This window comes from Prionailurus viverrinus, chromosome D3 (genome assembly GCF_022837055.1).
Source record: "Prionailurus viverrinus isolate Anna chromosome D3, UM_Priviv_1.0, whole genome shotgun sequence".
Classification (NCBI taxonomy): domain Eukaryota; kingdom Metazoa; phylum Chordata; class Mammalia; order Carnivora; family Felidae; genus Prionailurus; species Prionailurus viverrinus.
Genome location: NC_062572.1, coordinates 82501037 through 82521609, shown reverse-complemented (window position 1 = coordinate 82521609; position 20573 = coordinate 82501037). Strand labels below are relative to the sequence as shown.

Below are 20573 nucleotides of genomic sequence, written 5' to 3'. Positions count from 1 at the left end.
GAATCTGCTTGGGATTCTGTCTCTCTCTCTCTCTCTCTCTGCTCCTCCCCCCACCTCAAAAATAAATAAACTTTTAAAAAGTTATAAAAATTTTTTGAATAGAGTAGGAAGGACACAGTATTAAAGGTCTTATCTAGTTAATGCATTGACCTGAAGGTGCATTAAAACAGCAGTTTTCAACAAAACATTTTTTAGGTCTGGCAATTTTTGGCTCACCATCTCACCATTGACATACATCATTTCCAAATTTGTTCTTTTTTAATTTTTTTTAATGTTTATTACTTGCCTTTGAGAGAGAGAGAAAGAGAGAGAGAGAGCAGGGGAGGGGCAGACAGAAGGAGACACAGAATCCAAAGCAGGTTCCAGGCTCTGAGCTGTCAACGCAGAGCCCGACCCGGGGCTCGAACCCACGAGCTGCAAGATCATGACGGGAGCCGAAGTCCGCGCTCAACCGGCTGAGCCACCCAGGCGCCCCCCAAATTTGTTTTTAAATACTAAATAGGGAAACTGACAAATCGCAAAGAAGAAAGTTGCCCGCTCGTTTTCAGTTTCAAGGTGGTCAGGCTGACCTTTTACTTAGGGGTCCAATCCTGTACCCCCACACTCTCCTCTCCCCAGAGTACTATCCACATTTGTTCCTTAGAAATTTACGGTCCTGCCATTTACTAAATGTGTAGCTAGTAATTAAATCATGAGACTTCTCTACGTGTTCTACACAAAACCACAACCAACTTTTTTTTCTGACACAATGATACCTTTTTGAAAATGTTTGCAGATGCAAGCCTGAAAAGGAAGAAAATGAAGATGGAAGTAAAGTTTAAGGTCTGGACAGATTTGCTTGAAGTTGATACTAATGAGCTTGTGAAAGAGTGAAGGGAGCTTTATACTATTTTCAGAAGACTACTAAGCAGACACCATGTCCAAGCCCTGTCTGGTACAACATGTCATTGCTACTCTCGTGGTGTATTCATTTTATTTCTGCTTAATCTTGTTGTTGAGCTGACTTAATTTAGCAATCAAATGGGACGATGAACAACTGATTTAGACTGTAATTCCAGGGAAAGTGTTCATTTAGGTAACAAAATGCAAAATTTCATTGCTAATCTAGACAGTCATTAGCTTGACGATGGCATTGTCGCTGTTTGGAAGATTGTGCTATCTGGTGCTGGGGGCTGTCCCGAGATTGAACCTAAATTCTCCAAAGTCCTTCTTCTGGAACTAGTCCATGGGAAGTAAATGGAGGCTGATTCTTGGCCTAAAAATGATTCCACCCCAACACTCTCACCTCAGATCTCCGTGTTGGTTTAGTGGTAGAGATCTTGGGACATTTTGCCTGCTCGAAAGACAACAGGAATGAGATTCTGGGGAAGAAGCTCCCAGTGGACAATGAGAGCTTCTAGGTTCAAGTCATTTCACTGCTAGAATATGTATTGGTCAGCATATTTCAAAGGTACAGAGAAGCGATTCCTCTTTCTAAACCAAATGCTTCTGCTCCGTACAATTTTCCAAGGCAGCAACTTATCAGAAAGATCTTCTTTATAAGCATCCATATTTAGTCACTGCATTTTTTTTATTATCTCTTTTTGTTATCTTAATGAATGTAATAATTATCATAGTCTGGTAAAAGAAATCATATCTACATACATATAGAGATAGAGATGCCAATACGCATATCGACTACCAACAAAAATTATATAGTTGCTTTATTTATTTGGTAGTATTTATAATATGAAATCTTACATATTTCTCTTATACTAAGAACAGAGCATTAATTTCTCCTCTTTATAAGGATGTCTTCTAAAGTATCACTGTTGTAGACCCAGTGCCCCAAAGACCCCCCAATGAGTCATGCCCTTGAATAATCCTCTTTCCTAAGTACAGACAGAACCTGTGACTTCAAACCAATAGAATATGGCCAAAGTGAAGGGGTTTTACGGGTATAATGAATGTCCCTAATTATCTGACTTGCAGTTAATCCAAAGGGAAATTATCCTGCGTGGGTATGACCTAATCAGGTAAGCCCTATTAGAAGAGAATCTGAATCTTCTCTGAGGTCAGAGACTTGAAGCATCAGAGATGGTGGGTGTGGGTGTGGGTGTGCACGTGTGTGTGTGTGTGTGTGTGTGTGTGTGCATGTGCACACGTGGGTGTGTATTCCTGGTTTTGATGAAGCCAGCTATCATGAATTCTACAGAGAAAAGAAAGCGAATGCTGCCAATAACCTCAGGGAGCTTGGGAGCACATCCTTCCCTAGTTGAATCTCCAGAACACGAAGCCCAGCCCGCACCTTAATTTCAGCCTTGTGAGACTCTGAGCAGAAAACCCAGCTTGGCCGTGCCTGGACTTCTGACCCACAGAAACTGTGAGATGCCAAGAGTGTGTTGCTTTAAGCTGCTGTGTTTAAGCAATGATAATGTATGCAAGAAGGTTGAAAATAATTATTTATGACACCACAAGCATTCCTTTAAGTCAGGAAGAAGAAAGATTAGGATGACTGCCCTCGACGCTTTCGACATCACACAGGAAAGAGACAAAGGTATCACTCTCTGCAGATGTTTTCACTGTTCATCTAGAAACCCAAGACATATATTGTTACTCTATCAGAAACAACACGTATGCCAAATTAATCTACCTATATTCATGGTTTCCTACATTTGAACCACAAGTAACTACAAAAAATATAAAGAGAAGAGATTATACTACTTATGATAGCAACAATGACACAACAAAATACCTAGAAATTAGCCTAGAAGAAATGTTCAGAAACTATATAAAGAAAAAAAAATGAAACTCTACTAAGAAGCATACAAGGAGGCTTGAATTAAGACATATTTGGGAAATCTGAGAAAATTCCATATCATAAAGATGTTCCTCTGCCCCGATTAATCTACCAATCCAATTTCAGAATAAATAAGCTTTTTAGGTGGAAGTTGACAAAGCGATACCAAAGTTGGCATGGAAGAATAAATATAAGAAAGTCATAACTACCCGGAAAATGATTGATAGCTCACACCTGGTGGGTGTAAACCATGTTCCAAGCCCAATTCTGCTATACACTAGGCTCATCTAATTTTTGCACAGCCCCGTTAGACAGGTAGTATTATCATCCTCGTTTCATAGAAGCAAAAACAGCATCCTAGAGATGGTAAGTAATTATCTGATATCCATTCAAGCCGAGGTTTGAACCAAGCGTTCCTACATCAGAGCCTGAATCCTTAGTTTTCCCTTCTGCCTCGAATGAATCAGGCAGTTCCACAAAATATTGAGGTGAATTACAAAGCTACAGTAATAAAAACTATTTTCCTGGCATAAGAATAGATGATGAAAAAGGAGTAGTTGAAACGTAATCAAGATTTCAGACAAACCCTTGTGAGAAACTGGTCTACACGAAAGGTAGTCTTTCAGATGAGTGGAGAAAAAATGGATGTTAAATAAATAATATTGGGGGACACCCACGTGGCTCAGTCGGTTAAGCCTCTGACTCTTATCTCAGCTCAGGTCTTGATCTCAGGGCTATGAGTTCAAGCCCTGCATCGGGCTCCATGCTGGGCAGGAAGCCTATTTAATTTAAAAAAAATGTTTTTTAATTTAGAAAGAAATAATATTGGGACAATTGATTATCCATTTGAAATAAATAAAAAGAAACAACAAAGCTAGATCTTGACCTTAATTGTTACATCAAAATGAATTCCAGAGAGGTCAAAGACTTAATGCAACAAAATATTGAAAGTACTGTAGGAAGATACAGGTATAGTGTTGTTGTTTTAAACAATCTAGCAGTGGGTAAGATCTCTCTAAGCATAACCAAAAAAAAGAAAGAAAGAAAAAAGAAAAGAATGATAAATGTAACTGTGTTGAAACGTAAATGTTCATGCCAAAAGAAGTAATAACAAAGAACAAAATGGGAAAATATTTGCAACACACAGACCAAAAGAACTTTCTTAACATACAAAGGACTTTAATAAATCAATAAAAGAAGAAAAGGTGAGCACCAGAATGGAAAACTGGATGAAGAATTTGAACAGAGTTCAACACAAACATGGAAATACAATTAAAAAAAAAAACAACCTCTTATTGTGGAGAATTTTAAACCTATAGTAAAGTGGAAAGACTGGTTCAACGGGCAGTCTCTTCCCAGCGATGGTCATCAAGGCGGCAAGTCATGGCCGCCTGTGTTTCACACACACACACACACACACACACACACACACACACTTCCATCCTAGCCATCCCTACCCTGCATTATGGTGAAAGGTCATTCCATCCGCAAATGTATCAGAGAGTGTGTATAAGATTAGAAAATGCTGTTTTTCCTATTACAGTGGCAAAGATGGAGCTCGAGGCCTAAAAAGAGGAGAAAACGGAAAAAATACAGCTCACACCTGATACTGTCTGAAAGGGGGGAAAAAAAGGAGTTTTGACCTTTTTCAGCCTTCAGCCGCAACTGCTTGAATGCTGAATCTAGCACAAGAGCATGGGAGGCATTCTTAGACGAACGTGTTCAGGAAAAGACTTGGGTTGAACAGTAGCGGGGAAAGGAGTTGGAAATCAATTCTTTCTTTAAAAAAAGGTTTTTGTAATGCTTATTTATATTTGAGAGAGCGGGTGGGGGGAGGGGCAGAGGGACAGACACCAAATCGAATCTCGGAAGCAGGCTCCAGGCTCTAAGCTGTCAGCACAGAGCCCCAGGACGGGCTCGACCTTAAGACCAGTGAGATCGTGGCCTGAGCCGAAGTCGGACGCTCAACCGACCGAGCCACCCAGGCGCCCTCAAATCCGTTATTTCTAAGTGCATTATCCGTGTTCTGAGTGTTTACAGTCTGGGGATGGTGGTGGTGGCCTGTAAACATCTTGAGGACAGGTGCCTCAGCTTTCCTTCTGCACCAAAGCCTTAGGGTGCACCTGCCCCGAGGTCATCAACAACCAGGAATGGCTGCTTCGATGGACACACCCTCCCTCAAGGGGCTGACTGACATTGAGGCCATCAGTCCAGAAACTCTCTGTGGCTTCCCAGGAGTAAAATGAATCACAGCTATTGAGGAAGGGCTGGGTCTCCAGGCTTCCCGGGTACATTCAGAAAGGTATGCTGCCTGATATGGAGAACAGGTTTCCTGCCCGAGAACGGCCCATGTCACTTCTTTCACGTGATCAGCACTGTCAGGGCTTCGCCTTCCTTATAGTCATGCTGCAGGGAGGAAGCTGGTGACTCAACAAGCTGGGACGACACTTCTGGGTGGACTTGAATGGCTGTGCAGGGCAGGCTATGAGGACTTTACCAGTAGGCATTTCCTTGAAGATGCTTGGAATGAGATGGATTTGGTCCTGGACGGACCTGGAGAGACCCTGCTGAGCCTGAATCCACAAATGTCACTTTAACACTCAACTGAACGTTAATCTCCAAAACCCTTGATCGTGAGCAAGGAGGCTTCCTTTTGTTCAACGAGCCTTGGCTAGTCAAGCACCTATCCTGTATGGACATGTGGGGAGGCAGGGCACAGGGAGGGTTACAGAAGTGAATAAGATGAAGCCTTTGCCCTCGGTGATTTGACGGTCTAGAAAGGATGGACGCCGTGTGAGTGAGACGAGGCATTTTTGGGGCACCCGCAGTGCTCCGGGACCTATTTTAGGGACTTAGCATGCGTGACCGAAGGACAATCCAAGGTCAAAAGTGCTATGAAAGTTCGGAGAGGTTTTGAAGTTTTCTCGAGGAACCAACATCGGAACGAGCCCTTGAAGAATAGGTATGATTTTCACCAGGTTGAAATGGAGAAAGCAATTGTGGGAAAGAGGACGTGTTAATCACGGTCCAAGTAGGTGCTGGGCTTCAGGAATGGGACGTAGGCTGTTGGGCTCTGCCCGTCCTGTTGTCTAAACCCGAACACCGCTGCTGTCGCCTCCTACTCGATCTTCCTGGCTCCTCTCTCCCCCTGGTGCACCCTACAAACTGTGGCATGCATTTTCATCAAACCAATATTGAACGAAATCAGGACTCTATATACTCTACTTTCTTCCAAAAGGAAGAAAATTACAGAGGAGAGAGAGGACGAAGGGCAGGAGAAAGGGGCTGGGGTGGGGGGGGGGGGAGCCTGCCAATGAATCCTTAGTCCCTGCCGAACCAAGTCTGAACTCTTTATCATTCAAAGACTTGAGCACCTGTCAGTGCCTCCTGGTGCGTTTTTAGCTTCCCTCCTGCCTCTCCTTCCCCAGAGCGCCTGTCGCTTCCTCCATTCTAGCCTTCCCTCGCACATGCCAGATATTTATTCTCCTGTGCCTTTATTCATGCTTTGCCTCTGCTCGAAAGGGCCTACATTCTGTCCAAATCAGTTTAAGATTCTAAGATTTGGTTTAACTGACACCTTCCCCGAGAAATTCTTCACCGCTCCTGCCAAATTAAGCATCCCCTCCTCTGTGGCCTCATGGTGCAAACTGCCTGTGTCTAGGAGTCCTTGTCTGTCTTCTAACATCCCATCTGGAGTCCTGGGATCTGGAGTCCATGTGACCTGGGATCAAACTCCAGCTCTATCACTTAGAAGCTGCATGGATTGGGGGACCATCTATCTCCCTGAGGCTTAGTTTTCCTCATTGGTAAAAATGGGATACTTAAGATCCACTTCACAGAATCAAGAAATAAGATAATGTATGTGGAAGCATTTTATAAACCATGATACAGGTAACAATTTTAGATTTACATTTTTCAACATGAAAAAGTAACAAGTTTCTATACGACTGTAATGCAAATTCCCAAAGAGCAGGAATTAACAAAAAATCTTTTATTTTAAAATAATAATTACAAAAGTTGCAAAGATATTTAAAGAATTCCCATATAGTCTTTTTTTTTAAGTTTATTCATTTATTTTGAGAGAGAGCATGAGCAGGGGAGGGGCAGAGAAAGAGGGAGGGAGAGAATACCAAGCAGACCCCACACTGTCCGCACAGAGCCTGATGCAGGGCTCGATCCCACGAACTACAAGATCATGACCTGAGTCAAAATTAAGAGTCAGACGCTTAACTGACTGAGCCACCCAGGTGCCCTGCCCATATACGCTTTACCCAATATCCCCTACTGTTGGCATCTTATCTTGTTTATTTATCAAAACTCAGGGTGCCTTGGTGGCTCAGTCAGTTAAGCATCCGACTTCCACCCAGGTCATGATATTTATGCTTGTGAGTTCGAGCCACACATTGGGCTCTGTGCCGACAGTTCAGAGCCTGAAGCCAGCTTCAGATTCTGTGTCTCCCCCTCTCTCTGCTCCTGCCCTGCTTGCACTCTGTCTGTCTCTCTCGAAAATAAGTAAACATAAAAAAAAAAACCTATAAAATTTGTTTCAGTGTAGTACTATTAGCTAAAATCCAGACTTAATTTGTATTTTTTTTATCAGTTTTTCCACTGATGTCTTTTGTTGTTGTTCCAGGATCCAATCCAGAATCCCCTATTGCATTTAGTTGTCGTGTCTCCTTAGTGCCCTGCAATCTGTGACAGTTTCTCAGTCTTTTCTTATCTTTCATTACTTTGACATTTTTGAAGAGCCTGGTTAGGCATTTTTTTAGAAGTAGAAAAGCCCTCAATTTGTGTTTTTCTTGTGCTTTCTCACGAGTAGACTAAAATTACGGATTTTTGAAAATACCTTACAGACGAGAGCCTTCTCTTTGAATATTGAGAGTACGTGATACTAACACAATTTGTTGATAGTGATAAAAGGGATTTTTGACCGTTTGGTTCGTATCCAATAGCCACAGCAGCCTGGCACATGGTGGTCATTTATGTCAGTGGATTCTCTTTTCACTATTATGTGTCTGTGTCTTCCACTAAATTGTAAACTCCTGAATGGCAAAGACCATATCATATTCATCTCTGTAGTTTTTTAATGCCTAGTCGACTTACGTTTAGTGGGTGTTCCATAGACTCTTAGGGATTGAGGTGAAAGGCAAATTGGAGTCTAGTTGTATCTTCAGGGAAAATCAGGTTTATCCAATAGTCATTAAGGATCTAGCAATTTCTTTTAAGCAGCTCAGTTAAAAGGTTTAGTATTTATTAAATGTCTATGATGTGCTGACACTGTAAGGGCTGTGATCCCTACAGCATTTATCAGTAAGTGGAAGGGAACAGAGGGGTGGAAAGGTGAACTGGCAGATGAAGGCAGAGAGAGGGCTGACTTTGAGCTTTGAGCCTGGATGACGGAGTTTTCGTGATGTTATTCTGAGAAGTTTGGGGTAGATGATCATTAACTTGACTTCAAATGTGTTGAATTTGTCTTGTGGGAAAGTCCTGTGGTTTCTGGAGATCTCTGGAAGGTTATGAATGCAAGACAGAAGACAGCATTAGGCCTAGAGATGTAGATTGGAAGTCATTTCTCAACTTTTTTTTTTGGGGGGGGGGGACAGAGAGAGACAGAGCATGAATGGGGGAGGGGCAGAGAGAGAGGGAGACACAGAATCGGAAACAGACTCCAGGCTCTGAGCCATCAGCCCAGACAGAGCCTGACGTGGGGCTCGAACTCCCGGACCGCGAGATGGTGACCTGAGCTGAAGTCGGACGCTTAACCGACTGCGCCACCCAGGCGCCCCTGGAAGTCATTTCTATTATATTGCTAGATAAAGTCCAGGAAGGGGATAAGATGAGCAGGGATGGAGTAGTTTGATTAAAGAGAACATGACTCTTGACACAATGCTACAGAGAGAGAAGAATAAGAAGGGGAAACAGTGGGACACCTGGGTGGCTCAGTCGGTTAAGCATCTGACTCCTGATTTCAGCTCAGGTCATGATCTCACAGTTCTTGGGATCAAGCCCCGCATCAGGCTCTGTACTGATGGCATGGAGCCTGCCTGGGATTCTGTCTCACTCGCTCTCTGCCCTTCCCCCGCTTGCTCTCAGAATAAATAAAAATATTTTTTTTTTAAAAAAAGAAGGGGAGACAGTGAAGGAGAAAGACAAAGAATATTAGGATTCTCTATAAGTGAGAGTTCAAGAACTGGGTAGTTGACAATACCTAGTAAGAAGGGCGAGGGAAGAACTTTAGGAGACATCAGATGATCTGGAAGAATTAGGGAGTGAGTAGGAAATAAAATGGAGGAATGATTAAATACCTATTTCACTTTCCTTTGGGAAGCTTACCTACATAAGGATGAAGAAAAAGAGGATTTTGGCTGCAAACAATAGAAAGGCTGAGGCAAGGTCTTATTGTAGGTCTGCGACTAATCCCTGACATGTGATCTCACAGAAAGCACTTAACCTCTCGTCATTAACCTTCCTTATAAATGGTGTAAAAGATAATCTGATCTGCCAGTTTCATAAGACTTGTGTTCAGGAGCCTGCTTCCCCACCAAACCGTGAGCTCCTAGAGGACAGCAACCGCACCTGTCTTTTACTAACATTCTCAGGACCTCACGGAGCCATGACAACTTATTGAATAAAGTGTACAGTGTTGAGTAATAAACGCTGAGGCTTACTGAGATCTTACTGTTCACCCAACACTATGCCAGCGCATGCTACTAGCATTCTTCACAATCCTGGGGTGGGTACTATATACAATTAACCCCATCTTACAGAGGAGAAAACGGAATGAATGAGACACAGTAAACGAGCCCCAAGTCCCCAAATGGTGGGTCTTGGGGACGGGATGACTTTTTCACTCAAAAGCCACAGAACTACAGGGCACGCTCCATGATGTGGACTGAAAGGAGCCAGAGCCAATAATTCACCTCAAGTGTAAAACATCTGGAAAAAGAAGAAAACGTAACAGATCTTGGCTCTAGGGCGCATCTCCGCCCCTACGTAAGAGCCGCAGTGCGCTTGCGCCCAGCCTGACTTCCACTAGGCCCGGGAGCGCTTCCGGCCTCCCGGCATCGCGAGACCCCGGGGCCGAGGCGAGACCAGAATGGCTGGAGACTGGGTAGCGCGCGTGCTGATGACGAAAGCGGAAGTGCTGAGGCCAGAGGCGGGACCAGAGCCCGGAGGGGGCTCAGAATTGCGGAAGTTTTCTGAGAAGGGTCGGCGGCGCTCGGAGCGGCTTGCGGTTTGGGAACCAGTTCGCGAAGGGGAGGCGTCGCTCCGGGTCCGAGGGCTACCAGCCTGCGCACGTTTGAGGCAACACCGGGCACGGTTCGACGTTGCCGCTGTTGGCTTCCTCTGCCCTAGTTCTTCCCCAGGGAGCCGCCTCGGATCTCCGCCATGGCATCCACCTCGTCCAATCTCCAGGTATCACTGTTCTCCCGCGTCCTGGAGAGCCGGAGCCGAGGGGCGGCGCGGGGTTAGGATTGGAGACAGGGGAGGAGGGAGGAAGCGGCCGCGCCCCTGGTGCCGGACGGAGGAGGGCGGCGCCCCCGCCCAGCCGCAGGTGGGAGGGTCGGGCGCTTTCCGCCCGCTCCGGGATCTCCCAAGCCCACCCGCTGTGCGAGACGCTTCACTTTTGTTGAGGTGGGTTTTCTTCCTCTTTTGAACAGAACTGGGCAGAGCTTTGAACCGGAGGCACAGACGCTCCAGTCACTGTAAGACAGAGAGGAAAGAACGTAATGTTTGCAAAGCACTGGTGATCTTAGTTCTCCGTCTCAAGCTGGTGTAGCAAAGCCCTTCTCTTTTAGCTGTCAGGTGAATAGAAACGTGAGGACAGTCTTGGAATTTGAGGAATCCGTCAGTTCATTGAGCTGTGCATTCATGTGCGCTCTGCCATGGCTCCCAAAATGTATATAAAATCAGGGAGTGTTCTTAAGCTTTGTGGCTCCACCTCCCCACCCTTACCGCAGTGAGTACAGTGTTTTGTACATAAATCGTAGAACCTTAAACTTTTAGACATGATTGTTGGACATCTGTGAGATTCATTGAGAAATTTGTGAGATAGTGCCTCCGATGCCCAGAATGGATCTGAGGTTTCAGAGGGATTTAGAATGTGACTTAGCCTCGAGGACTCCCAGTCCACTGGGTCATTTTGGGGCAAAAGATCAGCATAAAATATTGAACCCTTGTCTTCGTCTTGCAGTCGTTGATGAGACATTCATTGACTGTCCAGTACAAGCACTAAGGATAATGGAGGACTTGCTCAAACCTGGGTAATTGACAAGAAAGACCACTGAAAGTAGATACATTAAAATAGAACTCAGAATTTCACACACAGAAAGAGGTAGGATAGGAAGGAGCTTTGGGGGATTTTTTTTTTTTAACGTTTATTTTGAGAAAGAGAGAGAGAGAGACAGAATGTGCGTGGGGCAGGGGCAGAGAGAGAGGGAGACACAGAATCCGAAGCAGGCTCCAGGCTCTGAACTGTCAACACAGAGCCCTACGTGGGGCTCGAACTTACCAACCGCGAGGTCATGACCTGAGCGGAAGTGGGTCGCTTAACCAACTGAGCCACCCAGGCGTCCCTTTCTTGGGATTTTTACCTTGAAAATCAACCCAAAAGATTATGAAAATAAATGTTTTATATGTCTCAGAATGTTGTAATTGCAACTATGGCTTATTCCTTAGAATGAAGAATAAGTCATGTGTTGATTTTTGTGTGTATCTTTTCCAACAGGGTTGCATTAGACTAAGATATAACAATCTCCACTTAGCGTTGACTTTTTTTGTAGCCCATTCAGAAAGGGTCTTTTTGGTAAATGTTTTTGGAAAAAGTATTGTTTCTTTGATAAAAGTATTGTTTCTTTAATATCAAAAGTGATTTCTTTTGAAGTGTCTTGTCTTCATATTTGTTGGTTTTTTAGTTAACTCTTTATTTCATCAGCTTTTCGCTTGTCAAAACTGCATGTAATTTGGACATTCTGCAACGTAATTTTCATCCATTTACTGATACCTTTTTCCTTTTTTTTTTTTTAAGGCTTTTATTTTTTGAGAGCCAGCACGAGTGGGGGAGGGGCAAAGAGAGAGGGGGACAGGGGATCCGAAGCAGGCTCTGCGCTGACAGGCTGACAGCAGCAAGCCCGATGATGCTGGGCTCCAACTCAACTCGAGAACTGCAAGATCATGACCTGAGCCGAAGTCGGGTGCTCAACCCACTGAGCCACCCAGGCGCCCCTGTTTTTTCTTTTGCAAGAATTGCACTTTGGTTTTATGGTCAGTTTGCGTCATATTTGAATTGGGTTGTTGGATGTTCCTTAATGAATTGGCTAGAGGTTGACACAAATGAAAGGCACGTTGCTAGTTTTAAACAGGGAGAGATGTTTAATTTTATGGTGGTTGGGTCATAGGTGCACTTTCTCATTCAAACCTTTTTAACCTTCTAACCTAGGAAATTTGGATGAAGAATATTCTTAAATAACAAATAACTTTCCCAACAAACAAGGCAAAACTCCTCATAACCAGGAGCTCATAACTAATGGAGGAATGCAGATAACTAAAACTCAAAATTATAAAATAACACAATAGTGCTATGATAGAATTAAAGGTTAGTATAGGAGAGCAGAAAGGAAGGGCTTATCTAACTCTTCAAAGGTAACTGAGAAATGTTCCACAGAGGAGATGATGTGAGCTTAGATAATGTGTAAGGTGCCGACACTAACTGTCCACCAGGTGTTTGGTGTGATCTTAATCCTCAAAGCAACTCTTCAAGGTGAATGTTACTTCAGTTTCACGGTATAAGAATCCAAAGTTTATTAAGGTTATGATTTAACCCAAGACATGCAGTTAGTTAGTATAGAAGACAGTTTCGAATCCAGGTTTATGTGTTAGGCATTTGTACTTTTTTCACTATGAAGTTATGCCTTCTTGGACCAGAAAATGGGATGCATTCCAGGTAAAGAAAAAGAATATATGCCTCAGTCTAGAAGTGCAATAAACCTTAGAGAGGGTTGGCAGAAATTGCGAGTAATGCGGTATACGTAGAATTCAAGATTTACTCAGTCCTAAATGTGCCATACATTTTGCTAAGTCTTAGGGAATCATAAAAGAAATATATCATCCTTGAAATCCAAGGGCTTACATTCTGATGTGAAAAGACATATAAAGTGGCTGGGGCGCCTTGATGGCTCAGTCGGTTAAGTGCCCGACATCAGCTCAGGTCATGATCTCACAGTTCATGGGTCCGAACCCCGTGTCAGGCTCTGTGGTGACAGCTCAGGGCTTGGAGCCTGCTTCAAATTCTGTGTCTCCCTCTCTCTCTGTTCCTCCCCCACTCTTTCTCTCTCTCTCTCTCAAAAAATGAATAAACATTAAAAAAAATTTTTAAGTGGCTAACAGGGATACTGTGTGATCTTTGGAAATGTGTAACAGAGGCAGTGGAAATTTAGAGGAAGCATAGGGTAGGCCACTTGGGGGTATCAGGGACACTTTGCAGCAGGAGGACCGTGACTGTGCCGAGTCTTAGAGAAACTGGAGTTATGTGGGGAGATAACTGGATAGGATATTCCAGGTGAGGAGTACACTATAAACAAAGGCATGAAGTCTCAGTTGTCCCATTAGTTTGGCATGACTGGAACTGCGTGCATAAGGTGAGTGGACAAGCCTAGTTAGGCCATGGAAGGGTGTGTGCTAACACGGAGATGATTGCTCCTCATCCTGCTGTAGTCAGGAGTCTGCGAAGGTAATATGCTCAGGGTTTTGTTTTAGAAGGAAACTACCATGCGTGCATGGGGGACAGCCAGACCGGTAGCCACCCTGGGCACATGGGAGACCGGTTAGGAGGCAGGGTTCTGTGTGATGGGAGATGGGGAGGGCCAAAGTAGTGTAGTACCTCTTAAAGAAGAAAGGATTAATCAAAGACAGATTGGAGAGGAAGAAGTCAGGCTTGGCTCTGCATTTAGAAAGAGGGGTGCGGAGGAGGCTGAGTTTTCGCCCCTCTTCCTGGGTTGGATATCTCAGTGGGGAAGAATTGGGTCTGGGATTACAAGAAGAGGCACATATTTGGGCGCAGGTGATCTTGAACTTTTTGGGTTTGAAATGCATGTACGGGCAACCAAGTGGAAATGTTCCATGAGCAGTTGGAGACATATGTGTAGAACTAGAGGGAGAGAGCTGGAAACAAGCACTGGAGAGTTATTAGCATACAGATGGTAGCAGAGGTTGAGGGTACCTTGGAGAGTTCATAGCATGAGGAGGAACAAGAAGGCTGTGGAATCTTGGCATAGAAGGAGAGAAAAAAGGGAGCCTGCAAAAGAATCGCCGCACAGTCAAGAGTAGAACTGAGAGAGAAGGGTGCCATGGAGGCCGGAGGAGGAGGCCGAGTCCAGATGTCTGCTTTGAGGGTTGAAGGCTGCGGACAGAGTTTGGTCATTGCGAGACCTGGCAGGCAGCAGGAAGCATTGGAGGAGTCAAGAAAGCATGACGCACTCGGGGTTCTCTTTGGGATTTTGCTCCGGAGGTGAAGAGATACGTAAGATGTTAGCCAGGGAGGAACCTAGAAACTGGGGAGAGCCAGCGGGTCTTCGTTTGTGTTTTGGAGGTATGAGTCTGAGGTAGGACTTGACGTATGTTTTAATGCTGAGGAAGGCCCCAACTAAAAAAAAAAAAAAAAAAAGGTTACGTTGGGGAGAGCAGCAGAGTGGGCATGTGATTGATAGAGTGGATGTCAGAGAAGGAAGATGGGGGTGGTCTCCAGAGCCCAGGGGAGAGAAATAGCATGGACAGGCAGGAAAACATCCAGTGGAGGAACGTTGTTAGAGATGATAGGGGTGGAATCACCAAAAGGAAGAAGATTCTGAGAAAGCAATAGGGGATTTTTTTTCCTTCGTTCGGCAATGTTATTAAGTGCCCAGTGTGTGCCAGGCACCGGCTCTGGGGTGAGGGGAGAACCGAGAGCAGGGGCAGAGTGCAGCCTCTGCAGTAGATTAGGGAGGGCCTCTCTGAGGACTTGGCATTTGAACTGTGAAAAAGAGACTGCCCTGCGCCTGTTGGGGAAGAACATTCTAGGCCGAGGGATCAGCCGTGCGCAGACTTCCTGAGTAAAGGCGAACTAACAGGTTTGGGGTGAGATCCGGAAGGAGCCAGGGCACACACAGGTCATTTAAGGCCCTGTCGACCGTGAGCCAGCATCAGGGTTTTATTAACTACCGTGCGAACCCACCGAAGAGGGCCCATCGTTGGCTGCCAGGTGGACTCCGGGGTGTTGAGTGTGGAAGCAGGCTGACCACTCGGGAGGCTCGGTTGTAGTTTTGAATCACGTGCGATGGAAGTGGTCAGGGTTAGGAATAAATGGCACTCCCAAACCACACCAGACACAGTCACTTTCATTTCAGATGAAAAATGCTGATAGAACCAAGGTTGAAGTGGGGTGTTCAGCAAGGGAAAAAGAGATACATACCCTCAAATCATTTTTGATTAAAGGTTTAACACGCACTGTCCAGTAGTAGCTACGTGTGACTATTTAAATTTATGTATTTATTTTAATTTTTTTATGTTTATTTATTTTTGAGAGACAGAACACAAGCAGGGTAGGGGCAGAGAGAGAAAGAGAGGGAGACACAGAATCTAAAGCAGGCCCCAGGCTCTGAGCTGTCAGCACAGAGCCTGTTGAGGGGCTCGAACTCAAGAACTGTGAGATCATGACTTGAGCTGGAAGTCGGACGCTTAACCGACTGAGCCACCCAGGCGCCTCTATTTAAATTTAAATTTTACTCAAAATTTAGAACTCGTCAGTCACACTAGCCATGGGTGCTCAGAAGCTGATTGTAGCTAGTGGCTCACAGTTGGACAGTGCAAATACAGGCCTGTCCGTCATCAAAGAAGGGCTGGTTTAAAGTCATTGTTACCGTATTTGGAGCTAGGTAATTAAATACCAACTGTAAGAGTTTTCCTTAACCATCACTGTGGTGCTGAAAATAGGACTGACTGCAAATGAGGAGAACATATAGCTAGAGAGGTGAGCGGCACAGCAATTCAAAATAATAGAAGAAAATTGTAGCTAGAATAAGAAAGAACTTATTTCTCCCGCATGGCTTAGCCATGGAGTCTTCTAGGTGCATTTTTATGTGACAAGGTGCCCCAGTCCACCGGTTGCCCACACGTATGAGTGCTATGAGTTCACCCTTGATATCCCACCTAGTTTACCAGACTTTTGAAAATTCAGCACCAAATTCAGCTATTTGAACTGTGCAACATCTTATCAATTCTACCATTTTTTTTCCCTCCTGCAACAACAGAGGGAAGGTCTGTTCCTCCTATTTACAGCTTTCATTCCATCTATGCATTCCATTAGCAACTGCTTCAAAATATAATATTCTCACGTATGGTTGGTTTGGGATTGTTTGAGTGGTTTTTTTCTTATATGCTTATTTTTAATATAGCATAACCATGATCCTTTTTTTCTACTGGCTCTTTTGTTGAATACAGTTTTACTACTTAGATTAATCCAGGTGGAATGTTTTAATAAACCATGCTTGTTATTTACATGTGTGTGTGTGTGTGTGTGTGTTTAAATATTAAAGATGGTTTTTTAATGAAGGTTTTATTTTGCTATAACCATGGGTTCACATGCGACGGTGAGAAATCATGTAGAGGGGTTCTGTGGACCTTTCACCCATTTGCTCCCAATGGTAGCATTTTATAAAACTATAGTACAGTATAACCCGGATGTTGACATTGATACATTCCACCAGTCTTACTCAGATTTTCCAGTTTTACTTGTATTCATGTATTGTGTGTGTGTGTGTGTGTGTGTGTGTGTGTGCAGAGCTGTGTCATATGAGTAAGTTCCTGGATCCTCCATCAAAGTCGTGATACAGAATAGTTCTACCCACAGGGACCCCTCCTGTGGCCCTTTTATAAATTTTTTTAGTGTATTTTTATTTTTTGAGAGAAAAAGAAACAGCATGCGGGGGCAGGGCAGAGGAATAGGGAGAGAGAGAATCTTAAGCAGGCTCCCCACCCAGCACAGTCTCACCACCATGAAATCCTCACCTGGGCTGAAATCAAGAGTCAGATGCTTACACAGACTTTTTTTTTTTTTCAATTTTTATTTATTTTTGAGAGAGACAGAGACAGAATGCGAATGGGTTAGGGGCAGAGAGGGAGACACTGAATCTGAAGCAGGATCCAGGCTCTGAGCTGTCAGCACAGAGCCCGACGCGGGGCTTGAACTCACGAACCGTGAAATCATGACCTGAGCCGAAGTCGGACGCTCAACCGACTGAGCCACCCAGGCGCCCCTCAAGAGTCAGATGCTTAACTAACTGAGCCACCAAGGAGCCCCCTGTTGCCCTTTTAGAACCACAGTCACCTCTCTTTCTCACCACCCACCCCCCACCCCCCACCATCCCTGTTTCCTGACAATACTAATATGCTCTCCATCTCTGGTTTTGTCATTTCCAGAAAGTTATATAAATGGAATCATACCATATGTAACTTTCTGGGATATGTAACTTTCTGGAATCGGTTCTTCCTCAAGATCCATTCATGTTGTGTGTATCAAAGTAGTTTCTTTTTGTAACTGAACGGTACTCCTTGGTATGGGTGTAGCACAGTTTGTTTAACCATGCTGTATGGTTGAAGGACATCCGGAATGTTCATGTATAAATTTTTGTGTGAACAGAAGTCTTCATTTCTCTGGGGTAAATACCCAGGAGTGCAGTCACTGGTTCATATGGCAGCTGCACGTTTAGATTTGTGAAAAAAAAACAAAAACAAAACAAAACCGTTTCCCAGAGTGACTCTACCATTTTACATCCTACTGGCAATGTGTAAGTGATCCAGTTCTCTGGAGCGTTTGGTGTTATTGTCACTTTTTTTTTTTTTTAAAGCCATTCTGATACATGTTTCAAGATATCTCATGGTGGTTTTAATTTGCATTTCTCTAATGGCTAGTGATGTTAAACATCTTTTTGTGTGCTACTTTACCATGTGTATATCCTCTTTGGTGAAATGTCTGTTTATGTCTTCAGCCCATTTTCTACTTGGATTGTTTTTAAATTGTTGAGTTTTGGGAGTTCTTTCTATTCTAAAATACTAGTCCTTTTATAAATATGTAGTTTGCAAATATTTCTCCCAGTCTGTAGCTTGTCTTTTTATCCTTTTAATAGGATTTTTTACAGACTAAAACTTTTATAATTTGATGAGGTCCAATTTATCATTTTTCTTTTCTTTCTTTTTTTTTCTTTTTTTTTTTTTTTTGAGGTATAATTGACGTATATTCATTTCAGGTGTACAACAGGATTCATTTTTTTTTTTTTTTTTTGTATGCGGTGTGAGATGACACCACAGTAAATCTAGCTAACACCTGTCACCTTTCATTGTTACAAAAATGGTTTTCCTGTGATGAGAATTTTAAGACACTCTCTTAGCAACTTTCAAATATGCAACACAGTGTTATTAACTGTAGTCACCGTACTGTATATTACATCCCTATGACATTTATTTTATAACTAGAGGTTTGGATCTTTGGACTCCCTTCACCTGTTTCACCTTTCCCCACCTCTGGTAACTACCTGGATGTTCTCTGTATCTATTAGCTTGGATTTATTTGTGGATGTTTTCTCTTTCAATTTCACACATAAATGAGATCGTATGGTATTTGTCTTTCTTTGACTTCTTTCATTTAGCGTAATGCCCTTAATTCTATTCATGTTGTCACACATGTCAAGATTTCCTTCTTTTTATGGCTAAATAATATTCCATTGTGTACGTAACCACATTCTCTATCCATTCGTCTCTCTGTGGACACTTAGGTTGTTTCCATAAGTTGGCTATTTTAAATAATGCTGCATTGAACATTGAGGTGCATGTATCTTTCGACAAAGTTCATGTTTTCGTTTTCTCTGGATAAATAGTGAAATTGCTGAATCATATGGTAGTTCTATTTTTAATTTTTTGAGGAACCTCCATAGTGTTTTCCACAGCGGCTGCACCAGTTACAGTCCCACCAACAGTGTACAAGGGTTCCCTTTTGTCCACATCCTCACCAATACTTGCTATTTCTTGTTTTATTGATAATAGCCATTCTAACAGATGTGAGGTCACAGCTCATTGTAGTTTCAATTTGCATTTCCCTGATGATTAGTGATCTTGAGTGCTGTTTCATATACCTGTTGGGCGTTTGTATGTCTTTGGGAAAATATCTGTTTAGAGCCTCGAGTGATTTTTTAATTGGGTTGCTTGGTTTTTTTGCTATTGAGTTTTATGAGTTCTTCTCTCTACACACTGGATATTAACCCTTTAGCAGGACACGATTTGTAAATATTTTCTCCCATGTGGTAGGTTGCTTTTTCATTTTGTTGATGGTTTCCTTTGCTGTGCAGAAGCTTTTTAGTTTGATGGAGTCCCACTTGTTCATCTTTGTTTTTGTTGCCTTTGCTTTTGGTGTCAAATCCAAAAAATCACCAAGGCTGGAGTTGGAGCTTAACTTGCCTGTATTTCCTTCAAGGAGTTTTATGGTGTCAGGTGTTCTGTTCAGATCTTTTGAGTTAATTTTTGTGGATGGTGTAAGGTAGTGGTCCAGTTTCGTTCTTTTGCATTTTGAGGCCAGTTTTCCCAACACTATTTATTGAAGAGACTGTCCTTTCCTCTTTGGGTATTCCTGACTCCTTTGTGGTGAGTTAATTCACTGTACATACATAGGCTTATTTCTTGGCTCTCTATTCTGTCCCATTGATGTATGTGTCTGTCTTTATGCCAGTCCCATATTGTTTTCATTTTATATATTGTGTTTTTTGGCACATATAGTCTCAGAACTTTGCCTAGCCCTAGATGCTGGAGATTTTCAGTTTTTTCTAAGGATTTTATGGTTTCATATTTTATATTAAAGTCCATGATCCATTGTGATTTAATTTTTTTTCAACCTACAACAACCTTAACTTATTATCTCCGTTTCTGTGGGTTAGAAGTCCAGGTCGAGCATCGCTCAGCGGGGCTCTAGCTCAGAGTCTCACCAGGCTGACCAAGGTGTCAGCAGGGCTGCGTTTTTGTCTGTTTGGTGGTTGTTCATGAAGTCTCTGGGGATGTGTCTGCTTCTAAACACATGCGTGTTGTTGGCAGATTTCAGTTTCTTGTGCTTGTCAGCCAGGTTCTTTTGCTTGGATGCCAGTGTGGTCGGGTGGATTTTCATCAGGCTTCTATTCTTTCTGACCTCTCCTGCCTCCTATCTCCTACTTCCAGCTAGAGAAAATTCTCTGCTTTTAAGAACTTATGGGATTTTTTTTAAGTTTTTATTTAATTTCTAGTTAGTTAAATACAGTGTAACATTGGTTACAGGTGTACAGTGTAGTGAGTTAATTTTTGTGGCTTAGGTCAAGATTCTCTGTCTCTGTCTTTTTTTATTTCTTTATTTTTTTTTGCTAAAGATGTCTGATTGCTCCAGCACGGTTTCTTCTGCCATTAACTTGCTTTTGCAAATTTGTCAAAAGTCCTTTAACATATTTGTGTGGGTCTATTTCTAGGGGTTTTGTGTTTTGTTTTGTTTTTTTTTTTTAAATACCACAAAAGTCCATGTTCATTATGGACACTTTTAGAAGATGAGAAAAAGCAGAAAAAGAAGAAATTGAGTCTTATCAAAAATGAGCTGTGTTAAATTTCTCTACATCTTTTTCCTGGGTTTTGCTTGTTTTTGCTATTGTTTCAAATAGTTGAACTCCTGCTATATGTAAAAATTGTATTGTGCTTTTAAAAAAATCCCATTATAGACATTTTTCCATATTGTGGATGTTTTAATATTATTTTAATG

At 42.9% G+C, this 20573-nt stretch overlaps 1 protein-coding gene across 2 annotated transcripts in view; it reads left to right on the top strand.

Moving 5' to 3' along the window:
• Positions 1 to 9925: 9925 nt before the first annotated feature.
• VPS4B (vacuolar protein sorting 4 homolog B) overlaps positions 9926 to 20573 on the top strand; it is a 32408-nt gene continuing 21760 nt past the window's right edge. Inside the window, exon 1 of one of the 2 annotated variants that reach the window (XM_047827829.1) lies at positions 9926 to 10195. In XM_047827829.1, coding sequence (XP_047683785.1) covers positions 10169 to 10195 — 27 coding nt within the window. In that variant the 5' untranslated portion in view covers positions 9926 to 10168. Of the gene's footprint in view, positions 10196 to 11913; positions 12044 to 20573 lie in introns of those variants that run through there. The other variant, XM_047827830.1, reaches the window with a different exon arrangement.